The 18,127-nt window shown below is 45.6% G+C and overlaps 2 protein-coding genes across 10 annotated transcripts; one reads left to right on the forward strand and one right to left on the reverse strand.

Annotated features, from left to right (window-relative positions):
• The first annotated feature begins 73 nt into the window (after positions 1-73).
• Positions 74-7,069, forward strand: Gmpr2 (guanosine monophosphate reductase 2). Of its 5 annotated transcripts, none has more exons than XM_048443973.3 (10): positions 74-230; positions 590-685; positions 818-937; positions 3,491-3,574; positions 3,730-3,903; positions 5,122-5,203; positions 5,291-5,397; positions 5,573-5,615; positions 6,187-6,346; positions 6,535-7,069. In XM_048443973.3, the coding sequence occupies exons 2-10, from the start codon at positions 599-601 to the stop codon at positions 6,722-6,724; spliced, it is 1,047 nt and encodes a 348-aa protein (XP_048299930.1). In that variant the 5' UTR covers positions 74-230; positions 590-598; the 3' UTR covers positions 6,725-7,069. The 5 variants fall into 5 exon arrangements, with proteins under 5 accessions (XP_048299930.1, XP_048299937.1, XP_048299943.1 ...); XM_048443980.3 differs by having other exon boundaries at positions 77-230; positions 557-685; XM_048443986.3 differs by having other exon boundaries at positions 101-336; positions 557-685.
• Tinf2 (TERF1 interacting nuclear factor 2) lies at positions 4,577-10,164 on the reverse strand. 5 transcript variants are annotated; one of them, XR_015739438.1, is made up of 10 exons: positions 9,728-10,163; positions 9,512-9,616; positions 9,304-9,399; positions 9,112-9,219; positions 8,929-9,025; positions 8,332-8,776; positions 8,181-8,248; positions 7,862-7,959; positions 5,273-7,764; positions 4,577-4,754 (listed from the first exon to the last, which is right to left on the reverse strand). XR_015739438.1 is itself a non-coding variant. In XM_048443948.3 (9 exons), exons 1-9 carry the CDS (start codon positions 9,917-9,919, stop codon positions 4,734-4,736), a joined length of 1,230 nt encoding a protein of 409 aa, XP_048299905.1. In that variant the 5' UTR covers positions 9,920-10,163; the 3' UTR covers positions 4,577-4,733. The 5 variants fall into 5 exon arrangements, 4 of the variants coding, with proteins under 4 accessions (XP_048299905.1, XP_087768180.1, XP_048299895.1 ...); XM_048443948.3 differs by lacking the exon at positions 5,273-7,764; XM_087912054.1 differs by lacking the exon at positions 4,577-4,754 and having other exon boundaries at positions 5,397-5,648; positions 9,728-10,164.
• Between the last annotated feature and the right edge of the window lie 7,963 nt (positions 10,165-18,127).

Genomic DNA, 18,127 nt, shown 5'->3' on the forward strand with positions numbered 1-18,127 from the left:
ATCCTAGGAGTTGTAGTCCTCCCGCCGCTCGCACCCAACGGCAACCTCAGTGTGTGGACTCTGTTACCCAGAAGGCCTTGCACAGTTCCCGAAGCAGGAATTCCTTGGGTAGTCGGACTTGCAATTAGCGGAACTTGGTGTTGCCCTGAAGGCTCATCGGAGCTGCACGCGGCTAGTTGCTAAGCAAAAGAATCTTTGGTCAACTGCCACCTGAGTCAAAGCAACAGGAAGTGAGTACCCCTGTGCCGGAAGCTGATTGAAATCTTTTTCCTTCCCGACTAAGTCAGTTTCTTACTCTAAATTGCCCTTTGCTGAGGCGGGAAAAAGATTAGCCGGGTAAGGACTGTACCTTCAGAGATCATGATCTCTTTCCTGTTCTCCCTAACAATAACTGGGATTGAAGCATTTGGGTAATCCAGACACTGGATGGTCCTAGTAAGACTTCAAGGACCACACCCTAACCTTTTACACAATTTAAGCATGAGTGGTGGCCCTTGTCCTAGCGTTATCAAGATTAAGGCCCATGAAGTTCCGTTCTTTACTTGTAACTTCCTAGGCTTACAGACCTCAAACTTTTATCGGTCTGCAGCCCTGCATCATGCCTCATATTGACAATGATGTGAAACTGGACTTTAAGGATGTCCTGTTGAGGCCCAAACGCAGCACCCTGAAGTCTCGAAGTGAGGTGAGCTAGCTATATTCTTGCTTTTTAAACCTCAGACTTGTTGGGGACCAGGACCAAGAAAACTGTCTAGTTTTAATGTGATACATATTTTATGGATGAATGAAATGCTTAATGTTCTGTTGATGTCTATAGGTAGATCTCACAAGGTCCTTCTTATTCCGGAACTCAAAGCAGATATACAATGGCATCCCCATTATTGCTGCCAATATGGATACCGTGGGGACTTTTGAAATGGCAAAGGTTCTCTGTAAGGTGAGACCAATCTTATGTACCATACCCAGTGTTACCCCAATAGACTGCAGAAGCATTGCTTTTCTACTCCCATTCTCTGACAACTGACAGAATCCTTGGGTTCACCAAATTTTCCCATTACCAAAAACCCTTTATCACTTCAAAGATCCATCTGAATTAGTGAGGCTCAGAATTTGATTTTGTTCCATTTTTTGCTTGTTTTTGTTTTTTTGAGACAGGGTTTCTGTGTAGCTTTATGCGACAGCCCTGGAACTCGCTTTGTAGACCAGGTTGGCTTTGAACCTACAAAGATCCACCTGCCCCTGCGTCCCAAGTGCTGAGATTAAAGGTGTGCACCATCACTGCCCTGCCCATTTTCTGATTTATAACCCCCCCAATAAGATGTGTGTGTGTGTATATATATATATATATATATATATACACACACACACACACACCTTACCAAATTCTTCCAGCACCCACCCAGGTCAACCCAATCACACACATCAGTCTGCCATTGTTTTGAACATTGAGCATTCATTGTTTCGTCCAGAAACAAAATACTGTTTATATGTATAATGTCCCAGAAAAAGGCAGGAGAGATGGCTCAGCGGTTGAGAGCACTGACTGCTCTTCCAGAGGTCTTGAGTTCAATTCCTAGCAATCACATGGTGGTTCACAACCACCTATAATGAGATCTGGTGCCCTCATCTGGCCTACAGGGAGGATACAGCATAAATAAATCTTAAAAGAAAAAAAAAATAATGTCCCAGAGAAAATGGTCTTATTAGTGTTCTTGTATGCCTATTATTCTTTTAATTTTCCCCTGCTTTAAGTCCTAGGTTCCTGGGAGTTTCTGAGATGTACCTCAAATGGATGTTTTTTCTTAAATACAGGTTGTTCCCTTTGAGAGTGGAAGACACTGCTCCTGTCAGTAATGTTGCTTGCTTCTGTGCATGTAGCTGAGAAGGTAGATAGTTGCCTGGGCACTTTTGAGAACATAATATGCTTTGCTGGTAACCCTTGTAGCCCTAGTTGATAGGTTGTTTCTGTTTGTGACTGTTAGCCTGAAGGACTTTCCGATTTTTCTGTCTTTGTAGATATTTGTTGTGTTTTCTCTGAGACTGATAATTATGGTGTTTTATTACTTTATTCATTCCGTTTACTAACTGTTAGGAATCCTGCTGTTGTCTATTGTCTGCCTTCTCTGACAGGTGGATTTGGGGGATGGTAAGTCTGTCAAAAGACATGCTGCAATATATGACTCTTCCTGGGGACTGGATTTCAGTACTGATGATAAGTGCCACAGAAACAAAAGTTTAGTCAGGCAGAGGTGGCACACACCTGTAATCCCAGCACTCAGGAGTTGATTCTCTGTGACTTGGAAGCCAGTCTGGTCTACAAATCAAGTTCCAGGACATACAGGGAAACAGAGAAACCCTGTCTTGAAAAACCAAAACTAAACAAAAAATCAAATTCTAGAAAAATAGCCAAGTCTCAGTAATAATAAAAAGGTTAGATACAAGCCAACTTTTTCTCAGGGTTGGTATGTGTTGGGTGTGTTTAATAGGTCAAATATCTCCAAGATCTGCTGACCACCTAGAGCTTTTGTTTGCAAACATGTTGACAGTTGAGTGTTACTGAGGAAGAATACCAGCTTTTAAGCACGTTGGCTGGCTGATACAGGACCACTTTGGGTTTCTCTGCACTTGCTGTCTGACCAACTCCTGACTCGTGTCTGGTTTCATGTTTGTGCTTTCAGAAAGCACGAACACCAGCATCCTGTGTTCCAAATGCCTTTCTCAGGGGATATTTGCAGTTTTATGAGCCAGAGGTTTTGAGCCTGCTGAGTCAGATTTTTGGTGGTGGTGTTTTGTTGTTTTTATGAGACAGGATTTCTCTGTAGCCCTAGCTGGTGAACTCTAAAGATCCACCTACCTCTGCTTGAGTGCTGGCATTAAAGGCGTGTGACACCACCATTCTGGGAGTCATTGTATTTTTTTAATTTACCAAGATAGATGAAGTTGATCTTTGCATGTTTATGTTCCTAACATGAAAATCTGCCCTTACTTGGCAGAAAAGATAAAGAATGGAATAGTATTTTGTTTGCTCTACTGTCTTAAGCCTTTAGCTTTGTGTATATCTAGAGTTGGAGTACTGCTAGCAAGTAAACCAGAAGAGAGAAAAATACAGTCTTTTTAGTGCTAGATCACCTCAGTGCTAAGTGTACACAAACACTAGCTCCATCTAGCCTCTTTGTAGTTCTCCCATGCCTCCTACTTGTCCTGCTGTACCAGCAGCACGTCCCTGTCATTTTTTTAGGTCACAAGCAATGTCTGTGCTGACAAGTTTAATCCAACCCAGATCACAGTACTTTGATAGGAATGCTTGACAAGTACTAGTTTAGGGCAAAAAACTAGCCATGCCGGGGTTTGTAAGAACAGTGGTTCAATCAGCTCAGTGGTGAACTCCTTCACATTGCCTCTCAAATGCATCATTTCCTCTCCGGACAATATAGACAAGTCTACAAATAGTCAAGTTTTTGCCCTTCTGATGGTTCTTTCTCCTCCCCAGTTCTCCCTTTTCACTGCCGTCCATAAGCACTACAACGTCCACCAGTGGCAGGAGTTTGCTGGCCAGAACCCTGACTGTCTTGAGGTAACTCAGGGCCTGCCCTGCTCCCTCACCAGTTTCCTAGGAACCCTCTTTTGACTCTTTGGGAATAACCCCTACTGTCAGTTCCTACTGATTCCTTACCAGGCAGGTCACTTCTGACCCAGTGCCACCAGGCTGATCTAATGCTTTCTCCACAGCATCTAGCCGCCAGCTCTGGCACAGCCTCTGCTGACTTTGAGCAGCTGGAGCAGATCCTGGAAGCTATTCCCCAAGTGAAATACATATGCTTGGATGTGGCTAATGGCTACTCTGAACATTTTGTTGAATTTGTAAAGGATGTACGGAGGCGCTTCCCCCAACACACCATCATGGTATGTGTCCCTTGTCCCTCCCCCTCCCCCTGACAAGGTTTCTCTATGTAGCCTTGGCTGCCCTGGAACTTACTCTGTAGACAAGGCTGGCCTCTGCCAGCCTGCCTTCCATGTGCTGGGATTAAAAGCATGTGCCACCACACTCAGCTAGGCATGTTTCTAGTCTCCTCCTCCTTTGACATTCCATTTTGTCCTATCAGTATTTGTCCTCTGCTGCACCATGTTTCTGGTCTACATGGTATTGTCATGGTTCAAAGGTTTAGATGTGTCTTAACCAGTGCAGCATCCCTGACCCTTGATTCACAGTCCATCAACCCAGTGACTGACTTCACTTAAATATGACGGAAGCAGGCATGGTGGTACAAGCTTTTGAAGGTAAAGGCAGGTGGATCTGAGTTGAGGTCAGCCTGGACTACAGAGTGAGTTCCAGGACAGCCAGGGATACAGAGAAACCCTGTCTCGAAAAACCCAACAAAACATGATGAACATTTTACACATTGCACATACCTGTGGTATATGTATGTCTCCCTACTGAAATGGACATGTGCTGCAATAATATAAAGTATCACATGAAAGCCTGGTATTGCGACACATAGCCTAAAATCCCAGTATTTGGGAGGTAGAGACAGGAGTTTTAAGCCCTGAGGTCCTGTGTCAAATTAACAACAAAAAGTAGCATATAAAACCATGTTTTATTCCTTTGGAGACCTGTTAGAAACAACCTAAGGCCTCGTTTTCTTCACAGCATTGAAGGGAATGCCCACACTGTCCAAACAGTTAGGCAGATGGAGGTTTAGCCCACATTTCATTTTCACTGAAGGCAGGGAGCTTCAGGACTGGGAAGTAGTGACCTGGTAGTGAAAGGGGACCACTGTCAGATCTGAGTGGTATTTCTCTGCCTCACCAATACCTTTTTAATGCCATTTTGTCTTCTTGCTGGTTGACCTTACTGCCTTAAAGGTCCTTCTGGACGGTTTAGCCCTAGTTCAATGACAACACTGGCTAGTTCTCTCTATTCTTTACACTAAGTGAAAATAGGAATGTGGAGAGAAAGGCGAGTGGGAATCCAGGTCCTCTGAAATTGGGAAGGTCCTATAGAGGGGCTCTGGATGTCCTTTATTTTTGTAAGAGGATGGTCACAGTCAAGGCATGCCATTTGAGCACAGAGCTGCTCTCCACCGCTGACCCTAAGGGTGTTCTCTTTTGCTTGTGTCTTAGGCAGGAAATGTGGTAACAGGAGAGATGGTAGAAGAGCTAATCCTCTCTGGAGCTGACATCATCAAAGTGGGAATTGGTCCTGGTAAGCTGGTTCCCTGGGGCCGCTGTTCTATCTACCCCTTTGGTGGTAACCACAGAACGCTTTTCTCACCTGTCACATTCTTCCCAGGCTCTGTTTGTACAACTCGGAAGAAAACTGGAGTGGGGTACCCACAGCTCAGCGCAGTGATGGAGTGTGCAGATGCTGCTCATGGCCTCAAAGGCCATATCATTTCAGTAAGACCCAAGGGCTGGGGAGGATTGCGGCTGGCTGCCTAGCAGCTATGTTTTCTGTGGTGTGGGGCCCCAGTAAAGTCCCAGTCAGGAGCTGAATTCATGTCCATTTTGATATGGGCAGTTGTGAAGCCTTGAGAAGTCCATGCTGTCTCTTACAGTGTTTGTTACTTTGTAGGATGGAGGCTGCAGCTGTCCTGGGGATGTGGCAAAGGCTTTTGGTAAGGAGACTGGGAAAGCATAGGAAGAGGATCCTGTAAGTCATCTCAGGGTCTAGGGTCAGGCTAGCAGCAGCTCGGGAAGCCATTCAGATTCATAATATGAACTAGTGACCCTGAAACCTTAAGTGTCACTTGTGACAAGCCAGCAGAGGAAATTCTGAGATTTTTGGACAATGCAGGTATCTGAGCCCTATACCCAACCTACAAAATCACCCTAAGGGAAAAAAATGCAAATCTCCATTTTTCTGTTTCCCAGGTGATCCTTAAAATTGGAGAGCTATCTTCTTGGGTCTAAAGTCACACTCAGCTGGGGAGCAATAAAATGAAATCACCAGAAGATAGGAAGGCAGAAACAAACCAGCCAGGGAACGTCCAGGTCTTTAAAAATCTTGAGGAAGTTAGTTCTAATGGGTAGGAGAGGCATGGGCAGAGCAGTCCCAAGAAACTATGGATTAGCTGTGCAAACAGATCCAAGATGTTGGTTCACAGAACTAACTCTGACACAAACTGTTTTTGAAGGTGGCTATATGGGTACCTTGGCCTTTTTTTCCCAACTCCTTGACTTTGGCAGGGGCAGGGGCTGACTTTGTGATGCTGGGTGGCATGCTGGCTGGGCACAGTGAATCAGGTGGTGAACTCATTGAAAGGGATGGCAAGAAGTACAAGCTCTTCTATGGAATGAGTTCTGAAATGGCCATGAAGAAATACTCAGGAGGTGTGGCCGAGTACAGGTATGTATGGAAGGCTAGCGTGAGTGTTGGTGAACATGGCTATGAAAGATCGTGTCATGCCTCCTGGGAAATTTAGGGTACCATTCTTGCGAGAAAAATGGTAAAGGGTTATAAATGTTAGAGACAGAAGAGTCACTGGGCTTAAGAAATTCTGAACAAATAGGTAATAAAAGTTTTTCTTTTCCAAGGGCCTCAGAGGGAAAGACCGTAGAAGTTCCTTTTAAAGGGGATGTGGAACATACTATTCGCGACATCCTAGGAGGCATCCGGTCTACGTGCACATATGTAGGGGCTGCTAAACTGAAGGAATTGAGTCGGAGAACTACCTTTATCCGAGTCACCCAACAAGTGAATCCAATCTTCAGTGAATCTCGATAACCTTGACAAGTCTACTTTCCCAAGGCAGCAACACTCTGCCACTGGGGCCTCAAAGGCTTTTCTCTCATTCCAGCTACCATGTGTTACTTAATTCAGCTCCTATCACCTCACTCCTGAGTGCTCCTGTAGTCACTGCGTTTCCTGCACACACACAATGCTAAAGGCACTCACTGGGGAGGAGGCAAAAAGAAGACATGAGATCAACAAATGGGAATCTGGGGACAGCATCCTGAGACTAGGAGGAAAAGATGCTGATTGATACATAAATGACAAGCCTTGGTCTGGAAAAAGGCTTTTGGAATCATGTTAATCGGCTTCATTAAATGAGATCATCAAATAACTAAACAGCTTAGAAGTACTTAAGTATTTCAAATAACCTTAATAAAGATAGATCCTTTTAGTGGGAAAAAGAGATGCTGGGCTATCGGCACAGTTGAAATCTAAATGCTCCTCCTAGGCAGAGTATGGGAGCAATAACAATGAGTGTTATTCCCATGAAGCACCTACACTCTGGTGTCACCAGTCCCAGGTAACTTGGTAGCATGAGCATTTGCAGAACAAATCCTGCCATTAGAGAATGTTGACAGAAGCAGCACTCATGATTTATTTCTAGGCTCTCAACCCTGGTAACCCATCCAGATAAATCAGAACAACCCTTTCAAAGCAAGGAAATATGGGAAGGGCTTCAACCAGCTCTAAAGCCAGTTATGTTCCTGAGGAATGACCTACATAGAAGGAAGTCTTAATTCCCCTTCTTTCCATCAAGGCATTGTAACACATTCAAATTTTAATTTTCAAGCATTACAAAGCTTCAGCAACGTAGCCAGGCAGCTCGGCTCTGGGCTTCCTTTTCATTCCCACTAAACTGCACACAGAGCTGCAGAGGTTGATGGGCAGAGTGCAAGGGCCTTCCAGAACCATTACAGGACCCTAGAATTGGCTATCTTGCCAGGAGCAAACAGGCAGGACTCGGGCATGTAGTCACAAAACATGGGGATAAAGGTGCCAAACTTTGTCTTCTGATAGTTTTTCAGAGACTCCTATAGAGAAGGAAGCACAGTGCCTAGAACCGGAACCCCTAATGTGGATGTTTGCCTTGCTCTGCCCATCCTCAGCCTTCTGTTTCTTCCTACTCACCTTTCTTTCCCTCTGGTTATTTTCTTCCTCATCAGAGTCCAAAACCCAGTCCCCTATGGTAATAACAGAGCCACACAGAGACGGGGACTGCACTGCCGCTGCAGGAGAGAAACCACAATTAAAATAAAACCATTTACTTGCTCTGGAGACCAGGCTGGTCTCAAACTCACAGAGCTCCACCTGTTTCCACCTCCCACATGCTGGGATTAAAGACGTGTGCCACCACTACCCGGCCCAAAACCATTCTCTTAGGTGAATACAGGCCCTGAAAATTGCCAAGGAAAGGCTATCTACTCGAGTCTTGAGTCAGCCCACTAACCTGGTTTCTTGGGTCTAGCAGGTGATAATGACAGTTTCAGAGGATCCATGTAGCAATTCACAGAGTTCCTGAAGTGGGAACAAGGGAAAGGTAGGTGAAGAAGGAAAGTGGGCAAGGAATGGGTTCCTAAGTAAGGAGAAGCAAGTCTTACTCCATTTGCTCTGCAGCAGGTATGTCAGGGAGGCTCTCTTCTGGAGCTCTTTTCCCTGTGGTCTGAGATGCAGTCTTGGATTTTCCAGTGGCGACTGGTTTTGTACCCACAGAACCCGCTGTGTCCACTCCATGCTCTTCCCTGCTTTTCCGGTGAGATGTATTTTGGGCTGTTAAGTCCACATTCCTAAAGGGGAACAGCATGACTGTAGGCCGCTCTTTATGACATCCCTTTGCAGATGTCCACTGTGATCGGAATTTTCGCTTCCCTAGAGGGGCCAGATTAAAGCGGCTGCCAGCTAAATGTTCTGGGTGCTCCCGTGAAGCTGGCTGGTGAAGGCCAGACTTAGCTTTAGGCAGAGGACTATGGAGTGCTGGTTTTGCTTGCTGACGAGGACTCTGTTCCACTGGTTCTGTCAGATTCACTGAGCCAGAAGCTGAGCTCTCTAAAAGATAAAATAAGATGCCTTATAAAATTAGAAATAGGTTAATTAACTCAGTCAGGTTTGTGTCTCAGGTCCACATAATTTCTAATCAGCTGACTCAGGTTTGGTCAAGGTAAACACTAGCCTCCTAGTTATCCCAATGGTTCCCTTACCTGGAAATGGCCATCCCATATCCATACCATAGTGGCGCAAAGCAACAGAAGAGGTGACAAAACAGCCAGACTGAAGCCAACTTAGGGCATCCTGAAGCTGTGGGCAAAGTGACAGATATGAGGACCATGGGTCTCAGAAAGGCTATCCCACACTCTGCCCTTCCGGGGTTTTCTCTCAACAACCTCTTGTGCCTTGACTGGAGGCAGTGCTTTCTCTAGCTGACACAAGTATTCAAATAACAGCTTCTCCATGGCAACCAGAAAGGGTTCCCCATAGTCTTGTTTGAGTTCCTATATGTGGGAAAGAGAAACAGATCATATGAGTTTTATAAAAAACAGGAATCACATAAAATCCTCCAAACCAACCATTCTCACCGGCAGGCTCGAGGCCAAATCCTCAGCCTTTGACAGCTGCTTCACATGCAGGCAAAAATTCTCCCGGGCTTCTAAAATCTTCCTATCTTGCCTTTTCTGTTGAGGAGAGGGAAGACAGAAAAATTAGGGGCAGAGGGTGTCACGAGGACCCAGGGGCTACTTGGTTGCATCACGCCTCAGGAGTATGGCCTATCGAGGGATTACTCACAGTTGCAGGGTTCAGTGGTTCCGGTCCGGACTCTGGGAAGTGATGATCCAAGGCATTCAGGACCTGGACCCAGGGTTGCTCCTGCAGGATCAACTCCACCACCACCTGCATGGTACTGAGTTCAGAATTCCCGCCCTTTTTCAACCGATCTCAATCCCAACCAGTCGGCCTTCCTCAGGGCCTCGCATCTCGCCCCTTTAGGTTCTACTCTAGTACCTTGGCTTTTAGGCCTATACACAGACGTTCGTGGTGTCGGTAGCAAACCAAGCCGGGAGCGGCTGCGCGCAGGGACTGCAGAAACTCTACCACTCTTGGGAAGTGCTCCACGCGACGTTGGCGGACGACCAGCCAGCAGGCCGCAGCTGCAAACCGTAGAGACGCGGGACCCACCCCCGGAGGTGGCGCCATGGCCCGCAGGCGCCCTTTCCTCCGCGCCCCTCTCGCTCCGCCCAGGCTTCCCGGCCCCTCCCGCAGGCCGAGCTTCGGTTCTCTCGTCGGCGGACTGACTTGGATCCCTTCCGCAAAGCACCGAAATTCTGGCGTTCCCCTCCTGGGCGGTGATTAAGTATCCGACTCAAACTAGACCGCTAAGCTCAAAACGCAGGCACTTTGCGGAACTCACGGGTGCGCCACTTCCGCCTGAGCGCGCAGCTTTCCCGCCCCGGAAGAGGCCACGCGGGGATCTGTGACGTCAGTGAGGACGCCTGGCCTGGAAACGATGCTCCCCCCCACCCCCACCCCGGCGCCTCTCTTTCTCTTCCTCTTCACCCTTGGAAGCGGGGTTTCTGTCACCCCAGCCGCCCTAACCCGCGCCCGCGAAGCCTTTCCTGGGGCGCAAGGCTCTCTCAGAGAGAACTCGGCCGTTTCTCTCGCAGAACAGAAGAGGGCGCTCGCGTTTAAGAAAACCAAACACAGGGCTGGAACCTGGCTCCACCGCGGAGTGCTTGCCCTTCCGCGCTGATCGCCAGGCCCCGACGGGTCCAACGCCACGTGAAACCCACACTGCTGGCCATGGCTTCCCTGGGCAGCAGGGTTACAGCCGCTTTGTGCTTCTCTGTGCCACATCTTTGCTGTCTCGTGTAGTTTCGAATATTTAAAGTTTCCTTTTCCAAGTTTCTTTGGGCGCTAACTTGATTGAGCCCTTTAGTGAATTGACTGTTGTACTTGTCCGACTCCTTGTCATAGTTCCTGATGCCTCTTTTTTTTGTTTGTTTGTTTGTTTTGTTTCTCGAGACAGAGTTTCTCTGTATACAGTCCTGGCTGTCCTGAAACTCGCCTTGTAACCAGACTGGCCTCGAACTCTCTGAAATCCGCCTCCCTCTGCCTCCCAAGTGCTGGGATTAAAAGCATGCGCTACCACTGCCTGGTTCCTAGTGCCTCTTACTGCCATCCCCAAAGACAGGACCAGGCACACTGTACACTCTTATTTTGTTGATTGAATTCACCTACCTTGCCCACCTTACGAGCATTTCAGGTAACCTGCCCAGACTCAAGGCTCACACATTGCCTCCGTTCCCCAGCTCTGTTCTGAGCTAAGCCAGACCTAGTACACATTGGATGTTAAAGTTGGCGTTTCATCCTTTTTCTCTCATTTTTATGCAAATCTGAATTTCTGACCTATATAATGTTCATGTTTTTATTAAGAATTTTTCTCATAGGGTATGATGTTGCACACCCATAGATCCCACCGTGAGGGAGATGAGGCAGGTACATTGTGAGGAGTTCAGAGGCCAACTGTACTACATGTTATAAGACAACTTGTGTCTACAATTGTGCTACAAGTTGCAAGACCTTCCCAGCGTTCAAAAAAAAATTCTAACATCTTGCAGGCAGCTCTACTTGTGACACATTTCCTTGATTATTGTTCAAGAAAGTATTTCACTTTGGAAGAGAATTTCTCTGAATACAGTTACAGATTGGTGGGCTTTTCCCCTACTTTCCAATACTGTAACTGTTTCCCCGCTACTCCCTATTGTGGCACGGTTCTGAGTGGAAGTCCATTCTAGCTATCCATTGTCTTTAAACCTGAGAAACTGATTTCCTTTTTAAAATTAGTGTATATTAATTTAATTCTTTTGAGATTTTTTTTTAAATATTTATTTATTTATTATGTATACAATATTCTGTCTGTGTGTATGTCTGCAGGCCAGAAGAGGGCACTAGACCTCGTTACAGATGGTTGTGAGCCACCATGTGGTTGCCAGGAATTGAACTCAGGACCTTTGGAAGAGCAGGCAATGCTCTTAACCACTGAGCCATCTCTCCAGCCCTCTTTTGAGATTTTTTAAATCTATTTTTATTTAATGTGTGCCAATGTTTTGCCTGACTGTTTGTCTGTGTACTATGTGTGTGCAGTGCCCACGAGGGCAGACAGAGATATTAGTTAGGTCCCCTGGGACCAGAGGTACAGATGGTTGTGAGCCACCATGTGGGTGCTGGGAATTGAACCACCTCTGTCCTCCGTCAGACCAGCCAGTGCTCTTAACTACTGAGCTGTTCCTCCACCCCTTGACTTAATTCTCTTTTTAAATTATTTATTTATTTTTATTTTGTGTGATTAGTGTTTTGCCTACATGTATGTCTGTGTGAGGGTGGATCCGCTGGAACTGGAGCTACAGATGGTTGTGAGCTGCCATGTTGATGCAGGGAATTGAACCTGGGTCCTCTGGAAGAGCAGCCAGGGCTCTTAATTGCTGAGCCTCCTCTCCAGTTCCCCTTATTTTCTTTATTAAAAAATTTATTTATTTCTATTTTATGTATGAGTTAATTTAATTCTTTTTGCCTTTTTGTTTCTCTGTGTCCTGGCTGTTCTGGAATTTGCTCTGTCGACCAGGCTGACTTCAAATTTACAGAGATCTGCCTGCCTCTGCCTCCCAAGTGCTGGGATAAAAGACGTGCACCATCACTGCCTGGTCAAGTTAATCTAATTCTTAACCTTGATGGTCATTAGACAGTGTTCCCTGGCCCACTTATATCCTCTATTTTCTGCTTGTTTCAGTCAATATTTTTTCTTTGTGTGTGTGTGTGTGCAGTTTGAACATCATTTAGCTCTGTTTGCATTAGCATTTATTCTGCTTGCTCTTTGGAGTTCTGGATCTGTGTTTATATCCATCATTATTTTGGGGCACTTCTCAGTCATTGCTTCAAACCCTTCATCCTCTGGTCTCTGTGTGTATGTGCTGCATGAAACCCCGCATCCTCTGGTCTCTGTGTGTATGTGCTGCATGAACTTTTCCTGGGGAGATGAAGCAGCATCTCTTTATCCCAAATAGGACAGCGATTACAGACCAAAGTAATAATTCTAGCCGAGTCTAGTTTGGCGAATTGGTGGATTTTTACTTACAGGAATGACCCCCCAAACAGCACGTCACAAAAAAGACTCATCCTGGCGTGAATGACAACTCCTCCACAGCTATGTAGAGGGAGTCTCTTTTCAGTTAACCTCCTACGTTCTATACTGTCCTCTCCAAAGACCACGCACAACAGCTGTTGCAGAATTCATGCAGCTAGGAGGGAGGCACAGGAGGGCGTGGCCAGACTCTCAGGTGAGAGCTGAGGCTCTCAGGACTCTTTCCACCACTTCATTCCCTGGAGAGATGTGAACAGCCATCCAATGGCTCTTATGGTAAGCTGCTCCGGTTAAAATGGCTATGGTTGTTCTCAGAGGACAGCATTTCACACTAGTACGCTATACCTTTGTAGTCCAGGACTTCTTGGGTAGTACATCTTTTTCACTTTTATTGTTTGCATTCATTTTGGAAACATTTTAGACAAGTTCTTTAAGGTTTTTTTTTTTTTTGAAACAGGGTTTCTCTGTATAACAGCCTTAGGTATCCTCTTAGGTATCCTGAAACTAACTCTGTAAACCAGGCTAACCTCAAACTCACAGAGAACTACCTGCCTCTGCCTCCCAAGTGCTGTGATTAAAGGCGTGCACCACCATCACCAGGCTATGTCAAAATAGCCTCAAACTTGCTATGAGCCAAGGAAGTCCTTGAACTTTACCTCCTGCCCTTACCTTCCAAGTGCTGAGATTACAGTATTCACCAGCACTCTTGGCTTTCGAGGTGCTGGTGTTTTATGCGTGTTGGGTAAGTATTCAACCACCTGAGCTACATCCCAAGCCCTAGTTTTGGATATTTCCATTGACAGCTATTCACGCTCAGTGGTGGTTCAGTCAGTTGAGAAGACTAGGCACTCTCTGTTCCTGTAACAGTGCTGTTTCCATTGGTTATTTCTTAGAATTTCCTCTCTCTGTTTGTATTCCTTGTCCACATTTCCTGTTAGAAGTCAGAGCACATTGGCCACAGTTTTAAAGTTTTGAGTATAATAATTCCACTATGTCTTCCACATCTGAGTCTGGTTCTGATGCTTTGCTCTGCCAATTTAAACATTGTGTGTGTGTTTTGTTTTTCTTTTAGTGTACCAAGTAATTTTCTGTGGAACTTAAGATATGTGAATTAAACGAACTGAGGAAATCAGTCTTTAGTGTAAGGTTTTTGTGTTTATTTGGCCAGAGGTTAGGCTCTGTTTACTGTCCACAGTAGCTGTAGATGTTACAGACTAGAATTCCTCTAGTACTTTTTTTAAAACATGTATTTATTGTTCTTATGTATATGAATACTCTCTCTGCATGTATGTCTTAATGCCAGAAGAAGGCTTCAGATCTCACTACAGATGGTTGTTATCCACCATGTGGGTGGTGGGAATTGAACTCCGGACCTCTGGAAGAGCAGCCCGGTGCTCCTCTACTACTTTTTAATTATTGGCACGTTTCGTGTCTGATGTTCTTTTAGATTTTGTTTTTGTTGTTTTCGTTTCTGTTTCTTTTCAAAGATTTATTTCTTTCCATTTTATGTGCAGTAGTGTTTTGTCTGCATGTATATATGTTCACCATGTGCATGCCTAGTGTTCATGGAGGCCAGAAGAGGGTGTCTCATTCTTTGAGCTGACATGTGGGTACTGGGAACCAAGCCTTAATCCTCTGCAAGAGCAGCAAATGCTCTTTTTTTTTCTTGTTTTCTCGAGACAGGGTTTCTCTGTAGCTTTGGAGCCTGTCTTGAAACTAGCTCTTGTAGACCAGGTTGGCCTTGAACTCACAGAGATCCGCCTGCCTCTGCCTCCCAAGTGCTGGGATTAAAGGCATGCGATGCTCTTAACTGCTGAGCCATCTGTGGAGGTTTGAAAGAAAATAGCCCCCAAAGGGAGTGGCACTATTAGGAGGTGTGGCCTTGTTGGAGTAGGTGTGGTCTTGTTGGAGGAAGTATGTCACTGTAGAGGTGGACTTTGAGGTCTCATATATGCTCAAGATACCACCCAATGTCTCAGTTTACTTCTGTTGCCTTTTGTTTGTTGTTTTTTAGATTTTTATTTATTATGTATACAATGTTCTGTCTGCTGTATGCCTGCAGGCCAGAAGAGGGCACCAGATCTCATTACAGATGTGAGCCACCATGTGGTTGCTGGGAATTGAACTCAGGACCTCTGGAAAGAGCAACCAATGCTCTTAATCATTGAGCCGTCTCTCCAGCTCCTCTGTTGCCTTTTGGATCAAGGAACTATGTCTATCTCAACTCTAGCACTATATCTACCTGCATGTCATCATGTTGTACCATGATGATAATGGACTGTAAGCCACCCAATTAAATGTTTTCTTTTATATAAGAGTTGCTGTGGTCATGGGAGCTTTTCACATCTGCAGAAACCCTAAGACACTATCTTTCCTCATTTTTTTTTCTTGAGACAGAATCTCATGTAGTTCAGGCTAGCCTGGAACCGCTATGTACGGAGGACAGCCTTGAACTTTCCATCCTCCTATTTCTGTCTCCCGAACACTACTGAGACTTGGGATATGCATCACTGTGCCTGCTTTCTAGAAACTTCTTGACATCCAAGATGTGCCATTCTTTCTCTTATATTCCTGGTGTTATATAAAAACTTTTTTTTTCTTTTTAAATTTTTAAATTTTTTTTATTGGGTGCACATGTGCCATGATGCGTATGCGGAGGTGAGAGCACAGATGTGTGGAGTCAGTTCTTTCCAGCCCTTCCCATGGGTCCCAGGGAGCAATACATAGCAAGTGCTTTTGCCCGCTGGGTCTTCTCACCAGCCGAGAGCTTTTGTGATTAAGCTGGGAGGCTGAGAGGGTGGGGCAGGGGAACATTCTGTTGTGTACGCCTCTGTGGCATTGGAGTTCAACCCAGGGCACATACATGCTGTGCAAGCACTCTGCCATTTTGGTACACCCCTGGCCTGTTCTGATAACTGTCTCCATATGGCCTGTTAGTCAACCCAAGAAGGTTGAGAATTCTCTAGGCCCTCAGCATCCTGTGCATCTTTTCACCACCATGGCCAGATCAGTTCTTGTCATGCAGAGCTCTTTTCCGTGAGTTTGGTGTGCCAGCTTCATATGAACACAGTGCTGAGGACACAGCCTCCCACGCACACACACAAGGTTTGGTGCTCTAGTCCCCCACATAAAAATCTCTTAGTAGTTAAGGGCTGAAGAGATGGCTCAGTAATTAAGAGCACTTAAAGCTTGGACTATGATGGTCATATTGGGAAAAGAGAATTTGCTAACAAGTCAATCATAAAGAAGGCAGAGGACCCAGGTTTGGTTCACAGCACCCATATGGTGGCCTACAACAATCTGTAACTCCAGTTCCAGGAAACCCAATGCCATCTTCTGACCTCTAGGGACATCAGGCATGTGCACACATGGCACACATATACGTATACATACATGTAGGCAAAACTTTCATACTCATAAAATAATATAAAAAGCATCTTTGTGTATGTACATAATCATTTATCACCCCATATACTTTATTATTTATTTTCTGAGATGGTGTCTCTAGGTAGTCCAGGCTGGGCTGGAACTTGCTATGTGTCCTAGGCTGGCCTCAAACTTGAAATCTTCCTGTGCCTGCCTGCCAATTGTTAGGACTACAGGCATTTGCTACTTTGCTACTCACTCTTCTGAATACTTTTATTTTTCTTTACATTTGTTTATTTGGGAATATGTGTGAGGATCGTGTGCATACTGTAGCACTTGCATGGATGTCAGAGGACAACTTGCTGGTGTCAGCTCTCCACCATGGGAGGGCCTATGGAATCAAACACAGTTGTTAGACTTGACAGCAAGTGCCTTACCCTCTGAGCCATCTAGCTATCACTGCTGTATATGTTTAATCATCTCAAGATTACTTAACATAAAAGTAACAGAAAACAAGCCTGTTACATTTTAAAAATTAGTTACTTTAAAATAAACAAAAAACCCAAGGCATGGTGGCACAGGCTTTTAATCTCAGCACTCAGGGGAGGCATAGGCAGGTGGATTTCTGTGAGTTCGAGGTCAACCTGTTCTATAGAGTGAGTTCCAGGACAGCAGAGACTGTTGCACAGAGAAACCCTGTCTCAGAAAAAGAAAAAAAAAAGCAAAAAACAAAAGACATGCATCACTATATAGCCCTAGCTGGGCTAGCCTCCAACTTAGAGATCTGCCTGTTTCTGCTTTTAGGGTACTGGGTTTAAAGGAATGGGCCACTGCTGGGCAGTGAGCACACCTTTAATCCCAGCACTCAAGAGGCAGAGACAGACAGGTGGATCTCTGTGAGTTCAAGGCCAGCCTGGTCTACAGAGCTAGTTCCAGGACAGCCAGAACGATTACACAGAGAAACCCTGTCTCAAAAAACCAAAAGAAGAAGAAGAAGAAGAAGAGGAAGAGGAGGAGGAGGAGGAGGAGGAGAAGAAAAGAAGAAGAAGAAAAAGAAGAAGAAGAAAAGAAAGAAAAAGGAATGAGCTACCATACCCAGTTATGTCAATTACTTTTTAAAAAACTGCTAATTTAGAGTAAGTGTAGGTCTCAGAGCTGGGACAAATGGCTAAGGTGCCTATTAAACATATCAAAGTGGACCTGGCCACCAGGTTGTCCTTACCTGTTACACGGTATGACTGTCGTACCCATCCCTTAACCTGAACTCTCCAGCACAGGGGCTGGGCTGCCCTTCCTCCAGCAGCTTGTCCCTATACAATCCAGCCATTTTGGCTATGCCTGCCCTTTTTACCCTTTGCCCTCCTAGCCTCTTGGTCTCCTGCCTCTCCCCTTCCCCATACCGCTTTCCTCAAAGGCCTGGCTCAGGGTCACGTTCACTCTGGACTCTCCCAGATGTCTCTACCTCCGGTTATGCTGTCCTTCATATCTACAAAAAAGTTTTTCCAGCTGGGCGGTGGTGGTGCACACATCTTTAATTCCAACACTTGGGAGCCAGAGGCAGGCAGATCTCTGAGTTTGAGGCCAGCCTGGTCTACAGAGCGAGTTCCAGGACAGGTTCCAAGCTACAGAGAAACCCTGTCTCAAACCCTGCCCCCCTCAAAAGTTTCCCCCCCACCATACCTAGAAAGAGTCGTGTCCTCCTTCTTTATTTCTTTTCCTCCACTTACAAATCGAAACAATATGGAAAGGGTGATGCCATGAATACATAACATTCAGTGAAAAATACATGGGGCCGGGGAGATGTCCCAGTGGTTGACAGCACTTGCCAACGGTCAGTTCCCAGGACCTCTTGGAGATTCACAGCCAGCCTCAACTCCAGCCCTAGGACAACTGATGGCCTC

This window comes from Myodes glareolus, chromosome 12, assembly GCF_982192425.1.
Source record: "Myodes glareolus chromosome 12, mMyoGla1.1, whole genome shotgun sequence".
In the NCBI taxonomy this organism is placed as follows: domain Eukaryota; kingdom Metazoa; phylum Chordata; class Mammalia; order Rodentia; family Cricetidae; genus Myodes; species Myodes glareolus.

What these genes read in the sequence shown, in the direction of transcription:
- Tinf2 (XM_087912054.1), bottom strand. Translation starts at nt 9,919, where the DNA reads ATGGCGCCACCTCCGGGGGTGGGTCCCGCGTCTCTACGGTTTGCAGCT. An exon ending in GTATAGGCCTAAAAGCCAAG is followed by an intron (nt 9,617 to 9,727) that starts GTACTAGAGTAG and finishes AGTACCATGCAG; the next exon opens with GTGGTGGTGGAGTTGATCCT. An exon ending in ATAACCAGAGGGAAAGAAAG is followed by an intron (nt 5,649 to 7,861) that starts GTGAGTAGGAAG and finishes GATGACTTACAG; the next exon opens with GATCCTCTTCCTATGCTTTC.
- Gmpr2 (XM_048443973.3), top strand. Translation starts at nt 599, where the DNA reads ATGCCTCATATTGACAATGATGTGAAACTGGACTTTAAGGATGTCCTG. An exon ending in CCCTGAAGTCTCGAAGTGAG is followed by an intron (nt 686 to 817) that starts GTGAGCTAGCTA and finishes TGATGTCTATAG; the next exon opens with GTAGATCTCACAAGGTCCTT. An exon ending in TCAAAGGCCATATCATTTCA is followed by an intron (nt 5,398 to 5,572) that starts GTAAGACCCAAG and finishes GTTACTTTGTAG; the next exon opens with GATGGAGGCTGCAGCTGTCC.